The sequence below is a fragment of the Oncorhynchus keta genome, chromosome 32 (genome assembly GCF_023373465.1).
Source record: "Oncorhynchus keta strain PuntledgeMale-10-30-2019 chromosome 32, Oket_V2, whole genome shotgun sequence".
Lineage (NCBI taxonomy): Eukaryota > Metazoa > Chordata > Actinopteri > Salmoniformes > Salmonidae > Oncorhynchus > Oncorhynchus keta.
Window position 1 is genome coordinate 33,039,718 of NC_068452.1, and position 25,191 is coordinate 33,064,908.

Here is a 25,191-nt window from a genome sequence, read left to right on the forward strand (position 1 = left end):
TTCGGCCCAGGTTATCCTGCGCCAGCTCTACGCACGGTGTCCCCGGTTCCCCAGCACAGCCCAGTGCGGCCTGTTCCAGCTCCCCGCACTTGCCGGGCTACAGGGGGTATCCAGCCAGGACGAGTTGTGCTAGCTCTGCGCTCCAGACCTCCGGTGCGCCTCCACGGTCCAGTGTATCCTGCGCCGGCTCTGCGCAAGGTGTCAGACAAGCCCAGTGCGTCCTGTGACAGCACCTCGAACGTGCCGGGCTGAAGTGGGTATCCAGCCAGGACAGGTTGTGCCTGCTCCACGAACCAGGCCTCCAGTGATGGTCCATGGCACGAACCCTCCAGTGATGATCCATGGCACGAAGCCTCCAGTGATGATCCATGGCACGAAGCATCCAGTGGGGATCCATGGCATGAAGCCTCCAGTGGTGATCCATGGCAAGAAGCCTCCAGTGGGGATCCATGGCAAGAAGCCTCCAGTGGTGATCCATGGCAAGAAGCCTCCAGTGGGGATCCATGGCAAGAAGCCTCCAGTGGTGATCCATGGCACGAAGCCTCCAGTGGGGATCCATGGCACGAAGCCTCCAGCGGCGATCCATGGCACGGAGCCTCCAGCGACGGTCCCCGGTCTAGAGCCCCTAGCGACGGTCCCCGATCCGGGGCCCTCAACGAGGGTGGGCCAGAAAAGTGGGGTGAGCCAGAGGTGGAGCGAGATCTACGTCCCGCACCAGAGCCGCCACCGTGGATAGATGCCCACCCAGACCCTCCCCTATAGGTTCAGGTTTTGCGGCCGGAGTCCGCACCTTTGGGGGGGGTACTGTCACGCCCTGACCTTAGAGCCTTTTTATGTCTCTATTTAGGGTTGGTCAGGGTGTGATTTGGGTGTGCATTCTATGTTCCTTATTTATTTGTTTCTGGCCGAGTGTGGTTCCCAATCAGAGGCAGCTGTCTATCGTTGTCTCTGATTGGGGATAATACTTAGGCAGTATTATACTTAGGCCTCCTTCTGTGTGGGATCTTGTTCTTGGTTTGTGTGCAGGTAGTTTGCACAACGAAGCTGTTCGGTCGCTGTATTCTTTATTGTTTTGTCTTTTCTAAAGTTTCACTTCGTTAATAAATTATGTGGAACTCAAAGACTGCTGCGCCTTGGTCTCATCCTTCCGACGACACCCGTTGCAAAAGTTGAAATGTTTAAAACGTAAATCACAGAAGACTGAAATATAACAAAACTGTTTGACATAAAAACACTGTATTTTCATTGCTTTTAAAAAATATTATCTTGATAAATTAGCATATTATGAAAAATATTGATAACATTCCAACCATAAGGTTAGAGAGGGCACTTTGGTCATTGACTGCAGGAGAGGGCTACAACTTGCTGCCACTCCAATCTGTCCCTGATACATTTTAAATGGATGAGGCACTTTAACCACATAGGAGTTAAATTGGTCCAGTATTCTCACTCACTGGTGCAACAAATATAGCATCTTACAAGGCACACCTCAAAATATGGTAATGAGCCAGAAACAACAATACCGTGCACCCACTAGTGGTCAAAAGGGTTTTGGTGCTCCAAAGATACGGTATGGTACTGTACTCTGTGGTTTGGATTTACAATACCATTAGAAATACAGCAATTATTTCCCTGCCCACAAATTTGTTGCTGCTGATAATACCCCCAAATTACCGTATAAATTACAGTTTTCCGTTACAGTGTAGAATTGGACAAATGTGTTGCAAAAGCAAAGTCTAATTTCTACAGTGTACAGGGTAGATTGATAACTACCAGTAGGTGAGAGGGAGTTATTCTGGCGTGGTACAGTATCAGTATAATACAGTAAAACAGATACTCAGAGGCCTGGCATTTAAGGCCCTGAGTCTACCAGCAAGGATGGAATGCCCTCTCCCACAATTCCCAGCTTTGAAACTTGAGCCATCCCAAAATAAACAGGGGGTAAAGGTCACCCCACTGTCCCCGTCTCCCTACTCTCTCCCTCTCTGTGTCTCTGCTGATAGGCTTGTCTTCCCCTCTCGCCCTAGAGAAACATAAAAACATAGACACACATGCAATACGCACACAACACACACACATGCTCCTAAATCTACAAACACACACTCAGACAGACAGTGCCAGTTCCAGCGACATAAGAGGTTTCTTAGGGCCCTCGGCCTCTAGCGGGAGCACGACCCCAAAAATTATAATTGTCTAAACTTACTATTGAGAGTAAGAATACACCAGTTACAATTTCAAAATGCGGTTGTACATCAGCAGTTTTTCTGCTGCAGAGGAGGCTTCTGGGAGGAGCTATAGGAGGACATCCTCCTACAATGAGACCGTCCTCCTATAGCTTCTCCCACCAGCCTCCACTGTTCTCTTGTTATGTCAGTCACTGATAGTCACTCAATTAGCCATGTCAGCTAACAATTTGTTTAATAGGTAGTTAGTCTAGCCAGCTATCTAAACACACAGGGCACGTGTCCAGGGACCCTGAACTCCAGGGGGCCCCATTGATTTTGTTAGTCATTCTCATTAAGATATCATATTAACATGGCATATGTCATTACAAAATGTGTAGATTTGCAGGAAATGAGCTTCAAACTGCAAAAAAAACTGCAGACAGTCTCACATGCTCAGTGACACAAAATATAAACTAGAGACAAACCAACATGATCCCAAACAGCTTACAATAAAACCTCTCTCAAGGCATTTTACAGAGAATGTAACAAATCCCACTCTGTCACAAGACTAATATTTCTCTGTCTGTTTTCCAGATATCTTTATCTCTCCCTCCCTCAGTGAGACCCACTATCAGATCCAGTAATTATTCTGTATCTGCCTCTATTCATGGGTTATCACATGATTCTCCATCTTCAGTGAGGGCCTGTGATGAAAGTGTGGATTCTCTCTCTCTCTCTCACTCTCTCTCTCTCTCTGTCTGTCTGTCTGTCTGTCTGTCTGTCTGTCTGTCTGTCTGTCTGTCTGTCTGTCTGTCTGCAGGAAGATGACACAACCCACAGGGTCTTTAGTACTCTCTCACAACAGATATATAATGAATAATTTCCTTCTTAACCTTTGACCCCTCTTCCTGTCCCCTTTTTCTAGTGAAGGACCCCGATCAGTACAGATAGTGATAAGAGCATACCAAATCAAGGTATTATTTGAATAATATCTCACTTACCGTCTACTGCCATAGATTTGACTTGATCATAGACCATGCAAAAAAATCTGAAATGCCTGTGTGCTGTCCAAGTCAAACTATTAGAAATCTCTGGAGGAGTCCAACACTTTTGCAATAGCCTAACCCAAGAGAAAGCAGAAAGGGTACATCTTCTGAAACTTATTGAAATGCTCAAGCCTGGCACATACTCCCATTGCCAACTCTCTCACCCCCTGTCTACCCTCTCTTCCCCCACCACAGTACCCATCACCCCCTCTGGCATACACTCTCTCTCCTCCCCACAGCCCCCTGTTTTGGCTGTCACACATAACTCAGTACATACACCCACGCCTAGAGGAAATATATAGCAACATATGAACGCATACTACAAAAATAGAATTGTACAGTAAACTATCAGTTTATCAGGTCTTAATGAAGTTTGAATTCAGCCAGAGAAATCTGAGGTTACAGTGAAATACATGGAAAAGTGTCTTACCTCTCACTCGTTCACTGCTTCTGGTGGCCTCACTGTTTTCACTTGCTCTTCTTTTCTGGGTTAAGTTTCTCACCACCCTCCTCTCTCTCTCCCCTTCTGTCTCTCCCTTTAGCCTGCTCAGTTTTTTCCCTAGTTCTCTCCTCTCTCTTCCACTCCTTTTACTGTGATTTTGCTCCCTCTTCTTCTCTTTCTTTGGCCCACTGTCAGTGTCAGATGAGTTGGCTGTCTTTTTCCCCTCTCTCCTCCCTCACCCGCTTTCTCCGTTCCCTCTCTCTCTTCAAAACAGCTGCAGAAAACTAATTCTCTGGCTCTCTGTACCACACCACTGGACAGCACCCCTCCCACTTATGCTATCTTTCCCTCTTTCTCTTTCTCTCTCTCTCTCTCTCTCTCTCTCTCTCTCTCTCTCTCTCTCTCTCTCTCTCTCTCTCTCTCTCTCTCTCTCTCTCTCTCTCTCTCTCTCTCTCTCTCTCTCTCTCTCTCTGTCTCTTTCTCTCTCTCTCTCTCTCTTTCTCTCTCTCTCTTTCTCTCTCTCCATGGAGTGTTAATGAAGTGTGCAGTGTTTTTGGCTTTTAGTGTGTATGTGTGCCTGTGGTCTGGGGTAGCAACCTTTGACTAGGACTGTTACAGAGCACTGTGTATGTGTGCTATATAGAGCCTAAGGTTTTGTCATATCTGTATGTTGTTAAATACCACAGAATCACATATTATATAGTCAAAGATAAGAAGAACAAAATTCCACCCCCTCTAAGTCCCTCTTGCCACTCCTCTATACATTCCCCAAGGGTGTTTGGGGGTCTGCCACAGATGGTGAGGACATCCAGTGCGTGAGTGTGGATGTGTGTGTGTGTGAGAGAGAGAGAGAGAGAGAGAGAGAGAGAGAGAGAGAGAGAGAGAGAGAGAGAGAGAGAGAGAGAGAGAGAATGTGTGTTTCACTTTAAAGCTGGGGATCTCTGGAGATTAATAGGCGGCCATATTACCAACAGCAGTCACTCACATACCTTATGATCTCATGCCTAATGCTATGCTACACTTCTCTGTTCTGCCTTGCCAGGACTTGTCGTTTAAAAAATTAGACAGTTGAGCTGCTGACACAGTGACTCTGCAAGGCGTGGCATTCAAGCTCATGTTATTGTCAAACATTGGGCTGTCATTGAGGGGAAATACAGTATTATCAATCCACACATTGTGGTTCCAAAAGTAGAACCACTCACACAATGTTACCATTATACTGAAGTGTATTATACTGTGTATTATACTGAAGTGTATAATGGTAACTCTGGCAATAAAGTATCCTGATCACATGTTCTTTTTTTTTTACCAATTAATCATGTATGCATTGGCATGTATGGCCTCTCCAATCCTTATCTTATCCAAGACAAAAATGTTGCAAGTAGTTAACAAATTAAATATGCATATAATACACTTTAAATACATTTTATTTCATAGTTCGACTTCAAGTTGTTAATTCTAAACAAGGTGATTGTTTTTACTTACGGCGCTTACGATAGGCAGCAAAAAATGGGGTCCTATTCTTTTCCTCCCAAACTGACATATAAAACCGGCCATTTTGGCGAGTCAGCCTTTTCTTCACATACACTGGAGGCTCAGAACGTGGCCTGGTGATTGTGAAGCTGGACATTTTCGTCTTATTTGAATTAAACGATATAGCTAGATAGTTAATTTCCTCAGCAGTCAAGTTTTATTTAGTTAGACAGTAAACGAATTCCCTCGATGTGGCTATCTAACGTTAGCAGCTTGCTAGCAAAGTAGGCTAATTGTAGAGTATGCAGGAAGCTCATGTTGGCTAAGTAGTTAGATATAGCTACTTAAACGTTTGTATAAAACTTTCAATTTATAATTTCGAAATATTTCGTTTTGATTTAGCCTATACCCAAGAGGGTGGACCTTTCTATGGACACTGCTTAGCTAGCAAGTTACCTGGGGCATTGCGGTGTCTGGCACGTTGTCTGAAACGTCTCCTATGATGTTTTGCACTGGGCTCTGAAATTATGTGGCGATAAAGTTCTCTCTGGCTCTGACAGGCCCGAGTCTGAGGATGCTCGCGTCTAATGTAGTTAGTATTGTCTGCTTGATTGTAAGTTGCAGATATTGTCCTTATGGGAGTCTTTTTCTATTGTCCAAAGGTTACGAGGCTGTCAGAACCCACAAGGTGAGTGGTTTTCTTTCATATGTAACGTTACTTTGTTTTCCTATGATGTTTTGCACTGGGCTCTGAATTTCTGTGGCGAAAAAGTGCTCTCTGGCTCTGACAGGCCCGAGTCTGAGGATAATGTTAGTCTGAGTCTTGTAGATTTTTTAAATATTCATTGATTATCATTGATTATTGTCCTAATGGAACTTATTTTCCCCAAAGGTGACAGGGCTAAGTCGATACCAAACTTACAAGGTGAGTAAATACTAATGACTAGCAAATTTAATCCTTGTTTAAATGTCTTTCTCCTGTGATGTTTTGCACTGGGCTCTGAATATATGTGGCGATAAGGTGCTCTCTGGCTCTGACAGGCTTGAGTCTGAGGAGACTGATAATAATTAATCACATAGGATCCTTGTAGGTTGTGATGTAATTGTTTTCAGACAGTTTTCTATCACTTTTTTTTCATGCAGTTCTTGGACCTCTACAGAAGATGTGTGGTGACTGCAGTCTGTTATTAACATGGGATGAGTTCTTCAATGGATAATTTAGGGGGCTGTTTTGCACAAGAGGCACTGTTTTACCTGTATTTCCAGCATTATCCAGCTGGTGTCACTTAAGTCGCTTTTTTGTTTCAATCAAGCAGCTTCCCCAACATGACCAAGATTGTGAAACAATATCCCTTTTGCTAATAATTCTGTAGATGTGGGAAGAATTGTTAATACAAGGGCTGACTCATCAATGGAAATGTGCTGACCTAAGTGAGATTATTTTTTATGTTCCTGATTGTTATGTAAGGCTGAAACATTAAAATATTTTAATCAGATACTCTGGGTCATGTCCTTTCTAACTTTACTGGTGAGCTCCCCCCCAGCAGGTGTTTGATGCAAATGGTCAATTTATTTGTACATGGAATAAATGACCACTCAATTTTATTTCTGCATCTTTATTATAATTCTAATTTATTTGTCTCTTAACATTTGACATTCATATATTTATGTTTATATGAATGTGCATATGTATATCACATTCTGTAAGTTACTGTTCATCGGCTCATACTTCTCATCAGTTTAAAATATTATCTTAAACAAGATGGTGCTTTCTATACAGCCTGATCCTGACAGCATAATTATACACCTCTTGAATCCTGCTATGAGATGGTGGTGAAAAACACTGCAAAACAAGTTTGTCACTGCCACATTTACCCAACACTAGTAAATGGTAAGGTTGTCATAGCAGCAGGAACAGGCATTCATACCTTGTTGATATTCTAAGAGTAATGTGATAATGAACCCATTGCATAATGCAGTGACTGTAAACCAGCTGAACAGTACATAGTCTCTCACAGTGCAGCAGCTGTGTAGGGGGATTTCTGCAGGGAGTTGATGCCTGGAGGACATGCAGAAAGAACAGAGGTCTTCCATAGGGAATGGAGCGAGCGGTGTAGAAAGCACTTCAGTTAAATAACATTGTACCTTCACTGAAACATTATTTGGAAGACAGATTCTTTAGAACTTTAGGGTTAGATTTTTTGTATCATAATTGGGATGAGTATTTTCATCGTCCTTATTGCTATCACCGACCTCATTCCCCATCCTGAACTCTGTAAGGCTGTATACACAGGCAGCCAAATTTTTCCCACTAATTTGGCATTTGACAAATCAGATTTTTTTTCAGATCTGTCCTGCCTGTGTAAACAGCTTAAGTGTGTAGCGTGTGGGCATAAGGACAAGGATCTGAAGGCCTCACATTCCTCCTTCAGATTGGCGTGAGATGGAAAGCACTCATGCATGTAACCTGACAATACCCACCCACTGCTGGGGGATGTGTTTTAGGACTCAAATGTGGTGTTTAGTAGTAAATGGAGATAATGGAAGAGCCCTTAATTTTAGTGATGGAGAAAAGAGATGTCCAACTGATAACAGATTAAGCTGAAAGCACCCAATCCAACTAAATGCAAGGTGAAAATAGGTCAATAGTATAATTCCTGTGAAAATGACAAATCAGGGATATTTAACCTTTCTTTGCTCAGGGACCCCCTCCCAGGCAAGCGGGTGACCCAGGAACCCCATTGCAGTTTTTTTTTACGTCTTCTCAACAGGTGATTGACAATGGAAAGGTGAAGTAATCAACATTTAAAAATAGATTTGGTAGATAATTTGCCATTATTTTGAACTCTCCACATAATTGGAAGAGGAAGTGTAAACTCTAACACAGCCTATTACCTAGATAGGTCATTTAAACACTTTCGCTAAGAACAACTGTTTAGCTGGTTAAACAAAGTTTTGCCGTGTGTTGCCAAAAATGTATGTCCCAAGTCCAGAAAGCTTTCCAGCAGCACTCGCCACACTGGAAACTTCTACACGTGTGCTGTTTCAAAGCCTATGTCAGACACTGGTGTAAAATTGGCTTCAATGAGTGTAATTTGCTCTATATTAGGAGTTGATTAATAAAGTTGACGTAATTATAAAGATATTCTCCTCCACTGTAGGTATGTAATTCAAAATATTTATTCTGTTATTGATAGCGATATAAAAATCATGTTTTGCTTTGAGGGTTTTGTGAACCCCCGGTTGAATAGCCCTGACATAAATTCATGTTTAAATGAGTAAATAAACAATGAAATATCAAATAAAATACTACTTTAATGATCCATAATGACTTGAAATGTACAAAATAGAAACAAATTTCATGTGAATAATTATATGCATCTTTTTCACAATACCATTTGTCTCGTGGCCATTTCCAGGGCACAATAGCTACATCTTGATCTGCATAAAATAATGTGAATAATGACAATGTAGTGAATCTAACTTTGGCTTCCACACAGTGAGGTTTAAAGTGATACGTATAGTCACAGCTTTATACACAGACGCTGCCTCAAAGTGAGGAAGCTTGGATGGCAGAGTAATTCTTGCATAAAAATATATTTAGGGCTAGATTCAACCCAGAACGCGGAATATCCTCGTTATAGCGCAATTGACATTGAGCGGTCATTTCCAATTGAGCTGACAAATGCAGTGTTTACTGTGAATGCAGTCTCTGGGAATGCAGTGTGTACTGTGAATGCAGTCTCTGGGAATGCTGGGAACATTGTCTTTAAATGCCAATCGTGCTGTAACGCGGGTCTTCCACCCTCCGGATTGAATCTAGGCCTCAATGTCAATCTGAAGCATACATCAGTCAAACCATTTCAAAATATTATACCAAAACAAGAGGGCAAAGTAAATGTGGTGGTTTTATGACTAGACAAAAGCCTTGATATGTAAAGCATTTTGTACATCAAACTAAATAGATATTTTTTCTGTATTTTTGGAGGTAACAATATAGTTTTATATTTATATACATTTTAAATTGTTAGACACCATGGTGTCATAGTTTGACCTACAGTCATGAATCTCCTAACAATTTTATAGGATTATATCGACTAACTACTGGCAAAATTATGAAAATACATTGCCTAAAATGCAAAAGAGCGCCACCTCAGCCATGAAAGGCAGAACGGAGAACTGCACCTTATAACAGTAAGGACGATGATAGTAATGATAATAGTAACATTATTTCTCTTCATATCAATAGCAGTATTCCAGACCCATCTTAAGTAAAAAAATTGTTGTAAGAACAATTGTAGTATTAAAACAGAACATATCTCTCCTCCCACTCATTTGGGCCTCAGTTTATGTTCTCATGCTTCTGTAGAAAGAGTTTTTGGAAGGAGTGGGGGGATTGGGTGGGAAAGAGGAAGATTTGGCAGTTTGTTTCTCTTTCCCTCCCCCCTCCTTTTCAGTCTCAATCTCTTGCACAGAGAACTTTAGAACGGTTGAATAGCAGTTGCTTCGATGCTTCGAAAGTCTTTCGTATAAATGGAGTCAATCTTCAATGAGATACTGTTTATGTCATGTATTCATTCCCTCCATCTCTGAAATCACAGTCCCTTTTAGTATCAGATACATCTTGGATCCAAACAAATATATTTAAGGTGTCCCATTAATTCTAACATAAACACAGAGAGTGTGTGTGTGTCTGTGTGTGGCAGAGAGAATGTGAATATGTGTGTACATTACATACATGAGCATTTGTAAGTGTGCATTTTTGTATGTGCCAGTATAGTGTATTGAGTGAGAGGGTGTACATGTCTGTGTGTTTATTTCTATGCTGTTGGTCTGGGCACTTATTTTTGCTACAGATTTGTAATACAGTGACCAGTCTGTATATAATATGCCGTTATAAGACTTAAGATGATAAAGAAGCTATAGAGAAATAGAATGTGTTTACAGGTCCTTATTGAAGGGCCTTCAGTGAGCATGGAGCCGTCCCATTAGTGAGGTAAAAACAGACAACCAATCACACACAGTCATACTGACAAGTTTCCTCCAGTCACAGCCACTACAGTCAAGTGAGGATTTACCCATCAAGCTCTTTCCAACAGGGGACAAGTCATATTATTCAGTCCAACAGGCAGGGGCTCTGCTGATGACACACTGACCCCTACTAGAGGTACTCCACCTACGACATTACCCAAGACATGCATGTAGGCTGCCACCTTGTCTCATTCATGCCCATATTCTGAACTACAGAATATGGACATGAATATTCATCCCAATAACTCGCTCCAGCAATGACATTCACTCAGACAAAGAGCTCTTAACATTTCTATTCACTCACACAGGGTTTCATTGACTGTACTCCACTAACTGTAAGGGGAGTCTCTAATGAAACTGAACACATCTGAACAAACAGCCAGCTATGGAGCCAACAACAGTCAAGCTAGACAGCTACTGTACCTAATCCTTACCCTAGGGTAGAGAGGAGGAGCTAGACAGCTAACTAACCCTAGGGTAGAGAGGAGGAGCTAGACAACTAACCCTAGGGCAGAGAGGAGGAGCTAGACAGCTAACTAACCCTAGGGTGGAGAGGAGGAGCTAGACAGCTAACTAACCCTAGGGTAGAGAGGAGGAGCTAGACAGCTAACTAACCCTAGGGTGGAGAGGAGGAGCTAGACAGCTAACTAACCCTAGGGTAGAGAGGAGGAGCTAGACAGCTAACTAACCCTAGGGTGGAGAGGAGGAGCTACAGCTATCTAACCCTAGGGTAGAGAGGAAGAGCTACCTAACCCTAGCCCTAGGGTAGAGAGGAGGAACTACAGCTACCAAACCTTAACCCTTGGGTAGAGAGGAGGAGCTACCTAACCCTAACCCTAGGGTAGAGAGGAGGAACTACAGCTACCTAACCCTTGGGAAGAGAGGAGGAACTACAGCTACCTAACCCTTGGGTAGAGAGGAGGAACTACAGTTACCTAACCCTTGGGTAGAGAGGAGGAGCTACCTAACCGTAGGGTAGAGAGGAGGAGCTACCTAACCGTAGGGTAGAGGGAGGAGCTACCTAACCCTAGGGTAGAGAGGAGGAGCTACCTAACCCTAGGGTAGAGAGGAGGAACTACCTAACCCTTGGGTAGAGATGAGGAGCTACCTAACCCTAACCCTTGGGTAGAGAGGAGGAGCTACCTAACCCTTGGGTAGAGAGGAGGAGCTACCTAACCCTAGGGTAGAGAGGAGGAGCTATCCAACCCTAGGGTAGAGAGGAGGAGCTACCTAACCCTAGGGTAAAGAGGAGGAGCTACCTAACCCTAGGGTAGAGAGGAGGAGCTACCTAACCCTAACCCTAGGGTAGAGAGGAGGAGCTACCTAACCCTAGGGTAGAGAGGAGGAGCTACCTAACCCTTGGGTAGAGAGGAGGAGCTATCCAACCCTAGGGTAGAGAGGAGGAGCTACCTAACCCTAGGGTAAAGAGGAGGGGCTACCTAACCCTAGGGTAGAGAGGAGGAGCTACCTAACCCTAACCCTAGGGTAGAGAGGAGGAGCTACCTAACCCTAGGGTAAAGAGGAGGGGCTACCTAACCCTAGGGTAGAGAGGAGGAGCTACCTAACCCTAACCCTAGGGTAGAGAGGAGGAGCTACCTAACCCTAGGGTAGAGAGGAGGAGCTACCTAACCCTAGGGTAGAGGGGATGAGCTACCTAACTCTAGCGTAGAGAGGAGGAGCTACCTAACCCTAGGGTAGAGAGGAGGAGCTACCTAACCCTAGGGTAAAGAGGAGGGGCTACCTAACCCTCGGGTAGAGAGGAGGAGCTACCTAACCCTCGGGTAAGAGGGAGGAGCTACCTAACCCTAGGGTAGAGAGGAGGAGCTACCTAACCCTAGGGTAGAGAGGAGGAACTACCTAACCCTAGGGTAGAGAGGAGGAACTACAGCTACCCAGAGAAGACAGGTGGAGAAAGCTCTAACTAGTGTTAATAATGAGGACAATCCTCATTCTTTCTTTCCCCAACAACACTAAGAACTGCTCAGATGAAAAAGCTAAACAACATTTGATTGTTTCTCTCAATATTTTGGGCTAAGTTTTGTCACTATTTTACTCCTATTGTTATTTGTTGCCTCAATCTACATTCAGTCATTCCATCCTCATAGTGTTTGTGTGTGTGTGTTGACATAGAGTCAGTTCTTGTGTGTGTTACTGTATTTGTGTGCATGTGAGTGTATCTGTGTGAGTCAGCTACCAGGCCCTGAGTACCAGGCATTGGTCAGCTCTTATTCCATCCCTCATTTCCCCTCTCTTTTCCTGATCGGTCCTCCCTCTGGGTGAAATCAGGTTCTCTGCTTTTGTTGTGTGAATCCATCATGGATAGCAGCAGTTGTGTCCTCTCTCTCTCCTGTTCCCTCACTGACTCCATCCCCCCTCCTTTCTCTTTCTGTTTGTCTTCTCAGCTCCGACTCCCATCATCCCTTCTTCCTCGTGGTGACAGAGCAGAAATGGGAAAAGGAGAGCTGGAGAGCCTTGGAAAGAATAGAGAGACTAAAGTCATTTTTTTTTTTTTTGAGCCAGTAATGGATGCTTTAACAAGAGTAAGAGCTGCCCCAGTGCCATACTATCTGAATAACACATTCATTAATTTTGAGCCTAATTTCAATTCAAGAGATGAGAGAGACAAGAGAGAGAGACAAGAGAGAGACAGGAGAGAGACGAGAGAGAGAGGACAGAGACAAGAGTGACAGAGGAGATAGAGGACAGAGATAGGAGAGGGGGATAGGCAGAGGTTTACAACCTGGTATAGGATTTGTTTTATCTTTGTTTATTTTACAAGACAGGCCTATCTTTGTACTCTTATCCTCTCACCCATCCATCGCTCTTCCCCTTACCTGTCAGTCACTCTCTTCAGAGCACGGTCGATGTTCATGCGGTGTCCGACACGCGTCACCCCCAGGTCCAGATAGTCCTCCTTGGTGAGGGAGGGCAGGTGAGTGCCGTCGATCTCGTTGTCCAGGAAATGCTCCCTGTGCTCGCCCAGGTTCAGGTATCCCAGCCAATCAGCCACGTCGTATTTGGTCCAATAAGGCAGTGGCTTGGAGGCAAAGGGCTTGGAGGGGGATGGAGGAGGGAGGTGGGGGTAACTCAGGCAGGGGGGAGCAGGGAGAGGGTGCAGGGGAGGGGATGAGCTACCAGATAAAAAGTGTGTGGGGGAGAGGGAGCGAGACACCAACAGGGAGGCGTTTGGGGGAGGAGGGGCGCCAGAGGGGGCGAAGAGAGGAGGGGAGGGGGAGAAGTAGGGGTCCCCCATGTGGTTAGCGGGTGAGGGCGGGGTCATAGAGCCGCGGAGCTCGTAAAGGCTGCTGTAGAGGGGTGTGGTGGGGAGGAGGGGGAGGGAGGAGGGGCGGGGGGGACCCAGTTTGGGCCTCTCTGAGGGGGAGATGAGGGGACTGGGGGCTCTCCTACGCTGCAGGTGGTGGGACTCTGCCTTCCTGGACTCTCTACTTGGAATGAACTGGAACTCCAGGGCTTTGGTGCGATACACAGGCCGGTGTTTAGGGGAGGTGGGATAAGGGGAGTAGGTGGGGGAGGACAGGGGGGAGTGGGAGCGTGGAGGGGGCTGTACGGAAGCCACAGGGGGCTGGGGGGACAGGGGACGGTTCCAGTTGGGGTACTGAGAGGAAGGGGTGGGGGACAGGGACAGGGCGGGCTGGGAGTGGTGGATAGGGGAGGGGGACAGGGAACGAACTGAGGGGGGGCTCAGGGCCGAGGCGGAGTCTTCTGAAAACCTAGGGACAGAAAAGAAGGAATGACAATGACACATACTGTACCTACGGTATATAGAGGGGCTCTTCATAACCCGTGACCCAACCTCACCACCACTATTCATACACATTACCCAACCTCACCACCACTATTCATAACACATTACCCAACCTCACCACCACTATTCTTACACATTACCCAACCACACCACCACTATTCTTACACATTACCCAACCACACCACCACTATTCATAACCCGTTACCCAACCACACCACCACTATTCATAACACATTACGCAACCTCACCACCACTATTAATAACACATTACCCAACCTCACCACCACTATTCTTACACATTACCCAACCACACCACCACTATTCATAACACATTACGCAACCTCACCACCACTATTAATAACACATTACCCAACCACACCACCACTATTCTTACACATTACCCAACCACACCACCACTATTCATAACCCGTTACCCAACCACACCACCACTATTCATAACACATTACCCAACCTCACCACCACTATTAATAACACATTACCCAACCTCACCACCACTATTCTTACACATTACCCAACCACACCACCACTATTCATAACCCGTTACCCAACCTCACCACCACTGTTCATAACCCGTTACCCAACCTCACCACCACTATTAATAACACATTACCCAACCTCACCACCACTATTCATAACACATTACCCAACCTCACCACCACTATTCATAACACATTACCCAACCTCACCACCACTATTCATAACACATTACCCAACCTCACCACCACTATTCATAACACATTACCCAACCTCACCACCACTGTTCATAACACATTACCCAACCTCACCACCACTATTCATAACACATTACCCAACCTCACCACCACAATTCATAACCCGTTACCCAACCTCACCACCACTGTTCATAACCCGTTACCCAACCTCACCACCACTATTAATAACACATTACCCAACCTCACCACCACTATTCATAACACATTACCCAACCTCACCACCACTATTCATAACACATTACCCAACCTCACCACCCCTATTCATAACACATTACCCAACCTCACCACCCCTATTCATAACACATTACCCAACCTCACCACCACTATTCATAACACATTACCCAACCTCACCACCACTATTCATAACACATTACCCAACCTCACCACCACTATTCATAACACATTACCCAACCTCACCACCACTATTCATAACACATTACCCAACCTCACCACCACTATTCATAACACATTACCCAACCTCACCACCACTATTCATAATACATTACCCAACCTCACCACCACTATTCATAACACATTACCCAACCTCACCACCACTATTCATAACACATTACCCAACCTCACCACCCCTATTCATAACACATTACCCAACCTCACCACCACTATTCATAACACATTACCCAACCTCACCACCCCTATTCATAACCCGTTACCCAACCTCACCACCACTATTCATAACACATTACCCAACCTCACCACCACTATTAATAACACATTACCCAACCTCACCACCACTATTCATAACACATTACCCAACCTCACCACCACTATTCATAATACATTACCCAACCTCACCACCACTATTCATAACCCGTTACCCAACCTCACCACCACTATTCATAACACATTACCCAACCTCACCACCACTATTCATAACACATTACCCAACCTCACCACCACTATTCATAACACATTACCCAACCTCACCACCACTATTAATAACACATTACCCAACCTCACCACCACTATTCATAACACATTACCCAACCTCACCACCACTATTAATAACACATTACCCAACCTCACCACCACTATTCATAACACATTACCCAACCTCACCACCACTATTAATAACACATTACCCAACCTCACCACCACTATTCATAACACATTACCCAACCTCACCACCACTATTCATAACACATTACCCAACCTCATCACCACTGTTCATAACACATTACCCAACCTCACCACCACTATTCATAACACATTACCCAACCTCACCACCACTATTCATAACACATTACCCAACCTCATCACCACTGTTCATAACACATTACCCAACCTCATCACCACTGTTCATAACACATTACCCAACCTCACCACCACGATTCATAACCCGCTACCCAACCTCACCACCACTATTCATAACACATTACCCAACCACACCACCACTATTCAAAACACATTACCCAACCTCACCACCACTATTCATAATACATTACCCAACCTCACCACCACTATTCATAACACATTACCCAACCTCACCACCACTATTCATAACACATTACCCAACCTCACCACCACTATTCATAACACATTACCCAACCTCACCACCACTATTCATAACACATTACCCAACCTCACCACCCCTATTCATAACACATTACCCAACCTCACCACCACTATTCATAACACATTACCCAACCTCACCACCACTATTCATAACACATTACCCAACCTCACCACCACTATTCATAACACATTACCCAACCTCACCACCACTATTCATAACACATTACCCAACCTCACCACCACGCCTACACCTGAAGACGGACATTGTTAGATTGAGGCTATCAATATGAGGCTCAGGATGTTAACAGCAGCTAATTGCTATTAAAGTTGTGCTGAGTAGAAAGGAACTTGCTTCTCTTTTCTCTGGCCGTTGAAACACAGGCAGTAAATTGAAGAAAGGGGACATGTTTTATGTCCAGTCAAACAGACAGTGTGTGAGAAAGGAGGAGTGTAATTACCTGTTTCTGGTGGAGGAGAGACATAAAGCAGACGGAGACAAAAGCATGGGACATAAAAATGGGGAAGAATTCACATAGTAAAACTCACTCACTCACTCACTCACTCACTCACTCACTCACTCACTCACTCACTCACTCACTCACTCACTCACTCACTCACTCACTCACTCACTCACTCACTCACTCATTCACCCATTCCCACAAAATACACAAGTAGCGCCAGGACAAGAGATCGCTGTGTGATTGATGTTTACGACACAGGAGGTTGGTGGGACCTTAATTGGGGAGGAAGGGCTCGTGGTAACGGCTGGAGCGGAATCAGTGAGATGGTATCAAACACATCAAACACATGGTTTGACTCCATTTCAGACATTATTATGAGCCATCCTCCCCTCAGCAGCCTCCACTGATGTACAAGTAAAACATGCAGGCCTCTGAAATCTATGGTCTACTGAAGATAATATAACTGTAGTCATTTTACCTGTATCAACACACACAACCTCACCAAATATCCTCTAACATATCATAGCGAGTACCTGTGTCTACTTAGTGATCTCTGGCTCCCTCTCTGCTGCAGTTTGTTGCTGAGCTCATTGATGATGCTGGCCTTCATGCTGGATATGGGGGGGTACAGCCTCCGGCCCTCCAGGTAGGTCCCCTGGTCCCCTACTAACTGACCCTCTGACCCCCACAGAGGCTTCATCTCAGGGGTCCGGGGCCGGTCAAAGTAGGGTGACGTGGGACGCCCCAAATTCTGTGTCATCCCATAACCCTCCCGTCCTCTATCGTCCTCCTCCTCTCCTTCCTCGCCCTCCTCCTCCTCTTCCTCCCTCCGTCTGTGTGACTGGAAGGAGGGCAGGGCGGTACCGGTCTCTCTGCGTAGTTCAGCCGCACGCCCCCCCTCCCTGAACCTGCCTGATTTGGGGTAGGTGGAGACGGCGGCTGTGGCGTTGTGCATGTCAAACGTCTGTCCGTCCAGGTAGCTCATGTACGACTCCAGGAGGTCTGCTCCTCCCGCCCTGTCTCCCTCCCCTCCTCCTCCTCCCTCCCTCCCTCTCTCCAGCCTCTCTTCCAGCCTCTCTCTGGCTCCTCCGCTCATGGCCAGGATGTTGTCCAGGTGGTGGTCACTGCTGCTGCGGCTGTCCAGCTCCTCTATCCCAGAGTCCACCACCGTCTCCTGGGACTCCCCTGCCTTGGCTGTGGGGTGAGGGTGGTGCTCCCCTATCCTGCGGCCGGCCGCTGTAGAACCAGAGGGGGCTGGGTGTGTCCTGTCTTGGTGGGGCTGGACTGAGGTCCTCGTGGTGGTGGCAGCGGTGGTGGTGGTGGTGGTGGTACAGGGAGCGGTGGAGGTCAGGGCTGCAGAGCCCCGGAAGGGGCCAGAGGAGGCTGCGGTGGAGGAGATGGGAGGGGGACCACGGTAGGATGGGGAACCTGCAATGGAGTGGGGAGGAGGGGTGGGGGACGAGCTCCTATGGATGGTGGAGGGGCGACCCTGGGTGGGGGACGAGCTCCTATGGATGGTGGAGGGGCGACCCTGGGTGGGGGAGGAGCGACCCTGGGTGGGGGAGAAGCGACCTTTGGGAGGAGTGGGGGAGGAACGCCCATGGGAAGGAGAGGAGCGCCCGGTGTGCGTGCTGTTGTAGAGGTGGTGAGAGTGGGTCATGGCAAGGGAGGGTCTGTGAAAGGAGCTGGGTGGGGGTGGGGGGGAGACAGAGGGAGGAGGTGGGGGTCCTGTGGGCTGGAGGCCAGAGGGTGAGGGTGGAGGAAGGGGGTTGGGTGATGTCTGAGTGGGGGAGTTTCCTGACTGGGTCAGGTTGGCCACCTCACTGTCATAGGAGGTAAGGCTGGAGGTGGTAGAGTCCCCCGCCTGTGGGGAGGGTAGGGGGGTGTGGGCCGGGAACCCACTGATAAACATGTCTTTTGGAGGGGGTGGTGGGGGAGGAGGGGGAGGTGGTGGGGGCTGCTGCTGGCGGGAGGCCAGGTTGTTGATAATGGCACGGTGTGTGTAACCTGACATTCCACCCCGGTCAAAGCTGTTGGCAAACTCCAGCGGAGGGGGCAGTGGGTCCGCAAACACAAACTCATCATCCACATCCACAGAGGGGGCAGGGGGCGGCAGAACCATGAGGCCACTACCCCCGGAACCCCCTCCCCCCTGTGGGTGAGACGGGGCGGCTGTAGCGGGGGGAGATGGAGGGGTGAGAGACAGGATGTAGCCTGCCTCACTCTCCATCCTCAGAAACGAGGCCTGGCGAGGCTGCTGGGACGACAGCTGAGGGGCTGCTGGGTAGGTGCTGTCTGCTGCCTCATGTACCCCTCTCTGTCCCGCTCTCTTTCTCTCGACCTCTCCCTCTCTCTTGACCTCTCCCTCTCTCTCGACCTCTCCCTCTGTCTTTCCTCCCTGTAGGAGGGTTGGTAGTGCTGGGACTGGTAGTGATGTGTGTGGACTGTTTTGTCCTCAGAGAAGCGCACCCTCAGCCCCTCTCTGGCCCCGCCACCCTCCCTCTCCCGCTCCCCTCCTCCCCCCTCCTCGCCCCAGCCTGCACCCCTGAGGATCCTGGGGGAGGGGGGTCGGCTGGTGGAGGAGGTGGTGGCGGCTAGGGAGGAGGAGGTGACCAGGTAGGAGGAGCTGGAGGAATGGGTGGCTGAGGAAGCCGGTGTGGGGGAGGTGGCCTGGGAGGGGAATGTCACCACACTGGACATCTGTCGTACAAACTGGTGCTCGGTCCCTCTCTCCCTCCTCATCCTGCCGTCGTCCTTCAGGGCCCGCTCCCTGGCAGCCAGGGCCAGACCCAGGGGGGACGAGGGGTCCAGGACCTTTCCTGTCAGGGGGTGGATGAAGGTGGTGCCAGAGGGGACCTGCTGCCGGCTTGACGCCCCGTAGAAGTCAGCCGGAACAGACTTGGGCTGGTAGTCTGGAGCTGGGGAGGAGTACTCTGGCAGGCCGAAGGCAGGGGGCATGCTGCGGGTGTGGTGGATGAAGGTGTCCCCAGAGAACATGCCCTCGTCGATGGACTTGGAGGGCCGTAGGCGTGGGGGGCCACCGGACTGGGGGCTGAACTGCTGCTGCTGAGAGGTCTGTGTCCTGCCTGCCCCCCCTCCTCCTCCTCCTCCTCCCCCTCCCCCTGGCCCCACCTCCTCCTCGGCAGACATGAAGATGGAGGCGCTCTTCCTGCGGGCCTCATGGAAGCGTTCCCTGTCCCGGCGGGCTGCGCCCACGATGGCCGCCCCAAACTGGCTGGTGAAATCACTATCCTGGCCTCGGAAGGAGGGTGGTGGAGGGGCCGGGATGGAGGGAGGAGCAGGGGGTGGCGGGGCTGGGGTGGAAGGGGGTCCGTGGGGGGGTTGGGTTCTGTCGGTCTCCCCTGGGGGGGTGGGCTCAGCCTCCACACTGCTGCCCTGGCTGCTGCGGCCACTGCCACTGCTGATGGAGGGGGCCTTGACTATGATGGTGGGGATGGGGATGGAGCTCTTCTCCACTGGGGCCTTGCCCCCCAGCGTGCACTGGCCAGCCCGCAGGTCATCCACCTTGGACTGCTTTACCAGAGGGCCCTTCCCTCTCCGCGCCCCCCCTCCTTTAGGTACTCCCTCTCCAGCCCCCCCAGCCGCACTGTGGTCTGCCCTCTGCGGCTGGCTCTGGGTGGTCTGCTGCTGCTGGGGCATCACTGTGGCACTGCCTGAAGGTGGGGCGGCGTTACTGTAGCCCCTCCTTAGACCTGCAGCCTTGCCCACCCCCACTCCTCCTCCCCCTCCTGATCCAACAGGCTCCCCTGGGTAGCCCCCTTTCCTAGAGGCAGTCCTGCTCTGAGCGGCGTGGGCGGGGGCATTAGAGTACTGGTGCGTGTGGTCCACCGCTCCTCCTCCAGTGCCGGTACTGGGCCCCCCTGCCCTTTCGCGGCCCCCGTGGGTGAAGTGCACAGACTGAGAGTAGAGCTGGTAGTGGGCTGCTGTGGAGGTGGACTGGGACACGGCCACAGAGGGCTGCTGGGAAGACTTGCCCCCTCTCCAGCCCAGTGGTGGGGCGGAGGAGAAGGGGGGGTCTGGTGGGGCGGTGGTGGGGGGCGGGGGGATGTCATCTGGGCCGGGAACCGAGAGACTTCGGGCAAACTTCATGGCCGGAGGATTGAGATGGGACTTCTCCTCTTCAGTCACCCCTGCAGTTCACCACAGACAGAGATACAAGAGAGGGATGAAAAGGACTGATGAGAGAGACTGAGGTATAGGGATGGAGGATAGACACAGAGCAGAGTGATCAGATGGGTGAGAGACTGAGGTATAGGGATGGAGGATAGACACAGAGCAGAGTGATCAGATGGGTGAGAGACTGAGGTATAGGGATGGAGGATAGACACAGAGCAGAGTGATCAGATGGGAGAGAGACTGAGGTATAGGGATGGAGGATGGACACAGAGCAGAGTGATCAGATGGGAGAGAGACTGAGGTATAGGGATGGAGGATGGACACAGAGCAGAGTGATCAGATGGGAGAGAGACTGGGGTATAGGGATGGAGGATAGACACAGAGCAGAGTGATCAGATGGGTGAGAGACTGGGGTAAAGGGATGGAGGATAGACACAGAGCAGAGTGATTAGATGGGTGAGGGGCTGAGGTATAGGGATGGAGGATAGACACAGAGCAGAGTGATCAGATGGGTGAGGGACTGAGGTATAGGGATGGAGGATAGACACAGAGCAGAGTGATCAGATGGGTGAGGGACTGAGGTATAGGGATGGAGGATAGACACAGAGCAGAGTGATCAGATGGGTGAGGGACTGAGGTATAGGGATGGAGGATAGACACAGAGCAGAGTGATCAGATGGGTGAGGGACTGGGGTAGAGGGATGGAGGATAGACACAGAGCAGAGTGATCAGATGGGTGAGAGACTGAGGTATAGGGATGGAGGATAGACACAGAGCAGAGTGATCAGATGGGTGAGAGACTGAGGTATAGGGATGGAGGATAGACACAGAGCAGAGTGATCAGATGGGTGAGAGACTGGGGTATAGGGATGGAGGATAGACACAGAGCAGAGTGATCAGATGGGTGAGAGACTGAGGTATAGGGATGGAGGATAGACACAGAGCAGAGTGATCAGATGGGTGAGAGACTGAGGTATAGGGATGGAGGATAGACACAGAGCAGAGTGATCAGATGGGTGAGAGACTGAGGTATAGGGATGGAGGATGGACACAGAGCAGAGTGATCAGATGGGAGAGAGACTGAGGTATAGGGATGGAGGATGGACACAGAGCAGAGTGATCAGATGGGAGAGAGACTGGGGTATAGGGATGGAGGATAGACACAGAGCAGAGTGATCAGATGGGTGAGAGACTGGGGTATAGGGATGGAGGATAGACAGAGCAGAGTGATCAGATGGGTGAGGGACTGAGGTATAGGGATGGAGGATAGACACAGAGCAGAGCGATCAGATGGGTGAGAGACTGGGGTATAGGGATGGAGGATAGACACAGAGCAGAGTGATCAGATGGGTGAGGGACTGAGGTATAGGGATGGAGGATAGACACAGAGCAGAGTGATCAGATGGGTGAGGGACAGGGTAGAGGAATGGTACAGAGAAAATACTGCTGAACAAAAGAACAGATGATTAATGTGGGAGGCTGTCTGTCTGTCTCTGTAACTGTCTGTCTGTCTCTGTAACTGTCTGTCTGTCTGTCTCTGTAACTGTCTGTCTGTCTCTGTAACTGCCTGTCTGTCTAATTGTCAAGCGATCCTCTCATTCATCTGTAAGTCTGTCTGTCTAATTGTCAAGCGGTCCTCTCATACATCTGTAAGTCTGTCTGTCTAATTGTCAGGCGGTCCTCTCATTCATCTGTAAGTCTGTCTGTCTAATTGTCAGGCTGTCCTCTCATACATCTGTAAGTCTGTCTGTCTAATTGTCAGGCGGTCCTCTCATTCATCTGTAAGTCTGTCTGTCTAATTGTCAAGCGGTCCTCTCATACATCTGTAAGTCTGTCTGTCTAATTGTCAGGTGGTCCTCTCATTCATCTGTAAGTCTGTCTGTCTAATTGTCAGGCTGTCCTCTCATTAATCTGTAAGTCTGTCTGTCTAATTGTCAGGTGGTCCTCTCATTAATCTGTAAGTCTGTCTGTCTAATTGTCAGGCGGTCCTCTCATTCATCTGTAAGTCTGTCTGTCTAATTGTCAGGCGGTCCTCTCATACATCTGTAAGTCTGTCTGTCTAATTGTCAGGCGGTCCTCTCATTCATCTGTAAGTCTGTCTGTCTAATTGTCAGGCGGTCCTCTCATTCATCTGTAAGTCTGTCTGTCTAATTGTCAGGCGGTCCTCTCATTCATCTGTAAGTCTGTCTGTCTAATTGTCAGGCTGTCCTCTCATTCATCTGTAAGTCTGTCTGTCTGTCTCATTGTCAGGCAGTCCTCTCATTCATCTGTAAGTCTCTGTCTAATTGTCAGGTGGTCCTCTCATACATCTGTAAGTCTGTCTGTCTAATTGTCAAGCGGTCCTCTCATTCATCTGTAAGTCTCTGTCTAATTGTCAGGCGGTCCTCTCAGACATCTGCAAGTCTGTCTGTCTAATTGTCAAGCGGTCCTCTCATACATCTGTAAGTCTGTCTGTCTAATTGTCAAGCGGTCCTCTCATTCATCTGCAAGTCTGTCTGTCTAATTGTCAAGCGGTCCTCTCATACATCTGTAAGTCTGTCTGTCTAATTGTCAGGCGGTCCTCTCATTCATCTGTAAGTCTGTCTGTCTAATTGTCAAGCGGTCCTCTCATTCATCTGTAAGTCTGTCTGTCTAATTGTCAAGCGGTCCTCTCATACATCTGTAAGTCTGTCTGTCTAATTGTCAGGCGGTCCTCTCATTCATCTGTAAGTCTGTCTGTCTAATTGTCAGGCGGTCCTCTCATTCATCTGTAAGTCTCTGTCTAATTGTCAGGCGGTCCTCTCATTAATCTGTAAGTCTGTCTGTCTAATTGTCAGGCGGTCCTCTCATTCATCTGTAAGTCTGTCTGTCTAATTCTCAGGTGGTCCTCTCATTCATCTGCAAGTCTGTCTGTCTAATTGTCAAGCGGTCCTCTCATTCATCTGTAAGTCTGTCTGTCTAATTGTCAGGCGGTCCTCTCATTCATCTGTAAGTCTGTCTGTCTAATTGTCAGGCGGTCCTCTCATTCATCTGTAAGTCTGTCTGTCTAATTGTCAGGCGGTCCTCTCATTCATCTGTAAGTCTGTCTGTCTCATTGTCAGGCGGTCCTCTCATTCATCTGTAAGCCTGTCTGTCCTCTAGCAGAGATGATGACCAACAATATCATTCTGTATATACTGGTAAAAGTACAGCAACGGTCATTTGCCAACAGGGTGAGATGTTATACCGCCTTTTACTTGGCGAGTCACAGGAGAAGTCCATCGTCTTTAGCTGTGTCACATTCAACCACAGTTCCAGCTTCAGTGATTAACAGCTCCTACAAACAGTGTATCAGCCTACAAACATGTTAGTACAATACAACACATATAAACTGCTATTCTCCACAGCAGAAGCATACTACAACATGAACCAGGACAGAGACAGAACAGGCAGACTAGAAGCACATGGTATGCTACAGCTGCAGACAGTGTTACAGCACAGGCCTTTAAGAGTCTAGAGGACAGACAGACGGACAGGCCGGCCAGAGGGCCTGCCAGACAGACAGCCTCACCGATGGATTTCTGTCGCAGCATACCGTGTGGAGGGGCGTGGCCTGATGTGAACTGGGCGCGGTCATAGCCCAGCCCGGTCATCCCCATTTCTGACTGGTCGTAATTTGGCTGCACAGCAAGAGAGGGAAGAGGGACAATGAGGACAATGTTCAGAAAGGACAGAACTTATATAACAGAATAAACTTTGCAGACTGTGGTACTGTAAGTGAATAAAATAGCTTCACTATTCATGAAAGAGTTGTAAATTATTTGTAAAATAGTTCATATCTAGTAGTATAGAAGCTTAGGCAGTCAAATCAATCTTATTTGTATGGGTGTTGCATCAAGCTAACCCACTGAATGACATTGTGTAGCATCTCCTAAAGATGTGGGTGTTACCATAGGAACACTACAGGACAAACTGTTCCTCTCAACCTCATGACAGGTGATCTCACTAGTGAACACGAGCGCCGCACACACACACACGCGCACCAGCACACACACAACGGCGACACACACACACCTCATTGGCGTAAAAGGAGCCCCGGCTCCTGTCTCTCCTTGCCCCCTGAACCCGCGTCCCTTGCCCCTCATTGGTGCTGATTGTCTGCTGAGCTGCTGCCAGGATCTCATCTAGCTTATCTGAGAGACAGTGAGAAAGAGAGAGAGGTGGAGAGAGAGAGACAGAGAGAGAGATAGAGACGGAGAGAGAGAGGGAGAGACGGAGAGAGAGATGGAGAGAGAGATAGAGAGAGAGAGAGACGGAGAGAGAGATAGAGAGAGAGAGAGACGGAGAGAGAGATAGAGAGAGAGAGAGACGGAGAGAGAGATGGAGAGAGAGAGATGGAGAGAGAGCGACGGAGAGAGAGATGGAGA

The 25,191-nt window shown here is 48.1% G+C and overlaps 2 protein-coding genes, 2 long non-coding RNA genes and 3 other non-coding genes across 8 annotated transcripts in view; 4 read left to right on the forward strand and 3 right to left on the reverse strand.

Annotated features, from left to right (window-relative positions):
* Positions 1-5,219: 5,219 nt before the first annotated feature.
* LOC118380787 (uncharacterized) lies at positions 5,220-6,622 on the forward strand. The gene is made up of 3 exons (XR_008088810.1): positions 5,220-5,814; positions 6,019-6,051; positions 6,270-6,622. It is a non-coding gene; the product is annotated as an uncharacterized LOC118380787 (long non-coding RNA).
* On the forward strand, positions 5,618-5,705 carry LOC118380792 (small nucleolar RNA SNORD88). Its single transcript, XR_004824931.2, has one exon. It is a non-coding gene; the product is annotated as a small nucleolar RNA SNORD88 (small nucleolar RNA).
* Positions 5,849-5,936, forward strand: LOC118380791 (small nucleolar RNA SNORD88). The gene has a single exon (XR_004824930.1). It is a non-coding gene; the product is annotated as a small nucleolar RNA SNORD88 (small nucleolar RNA).
* On the forward strand, positions 6,099-6,186 carry LOC118380790 (small nucleolar RNA SNORD88). The gene has a single exon (XR_004824929.2). It is a non-coding gene; the product is annotated as a small nucleolar RNA SNORD88 (small nucleolar RNA).
* A 1,799-nt stretch (positions 6,623-8,421) lies between the features above and the next one.
* Positions 8,422-19,033, reverse strand: LOC127914530 (SH3 and multiple ankyrin repeat domains protein 1-like). The gene is made up of 5 exons (XM_052491461.1): positions 17,203-19,033; positions 12,992-13,888; positions 11,841-12,628; positions 11,481-11,782; positions 8,422-11,445 (listed from the first exon to the last, which is right to left on the reverse strand). The coding sequence occupies exons 1-3, from the start codon at positions 18,897-18,899 to the stop codon at positions 12,556-12,558; spliced, it is 2,667 nt and encodes an 888-aa protein (XP_052347421.1). The 5' UTR covers positions 18,900-19,033; the 3' UTR covers positions 8,422-11,445; positions 11,481-11,782; positions 11,841-12,555.
* Positions 15,001-15,988, reverse strand: LOC127914531 (uncharacterized). 2 transcript variants are annotated; one of them, XR_008088812.1, is made up of 3 exons: positions 15,550-15,988; positions 15,418-15,483; positions 15,001-15,186 (listed from the first exon to the last, which is right to left on the reverse strand). It is a non-coding gene; the product is annotated as an uncharacterized LOC127914531 (long non-coding RNA). The 2 variants fall into 2 exon arrangements; XR_008088811.1 differs by having other exon boundaries at positions 15,001-15,252.
* The window catches only part of LOC118380119 (SH3 and multiple ankyrin repeat domains protein 1-like), a 136,541-nt gene continuing 130,251 nt past the window's right edge, over positions 18,902-25,191 (reverse strand). Inside the window, exons 22-24 of the mRNA XM_052491460.1 lie at positions 24,839-24,957; positions 24,336-24,444; positions 18,902-20,820 (exon numbers count right to left, since the gene is read on the reverse strand). Of these exons, the coding sequence (XP_052347420.1) occupies positions 18,902-20,820; positions 24,336-24,444; positions 24,839-24,957 (2,147 nt within the window). The remainder of the gene's footprint in view (positions 20,821-24,335; positions 24,445-24,838; positions 24,958-25,191) is intronic.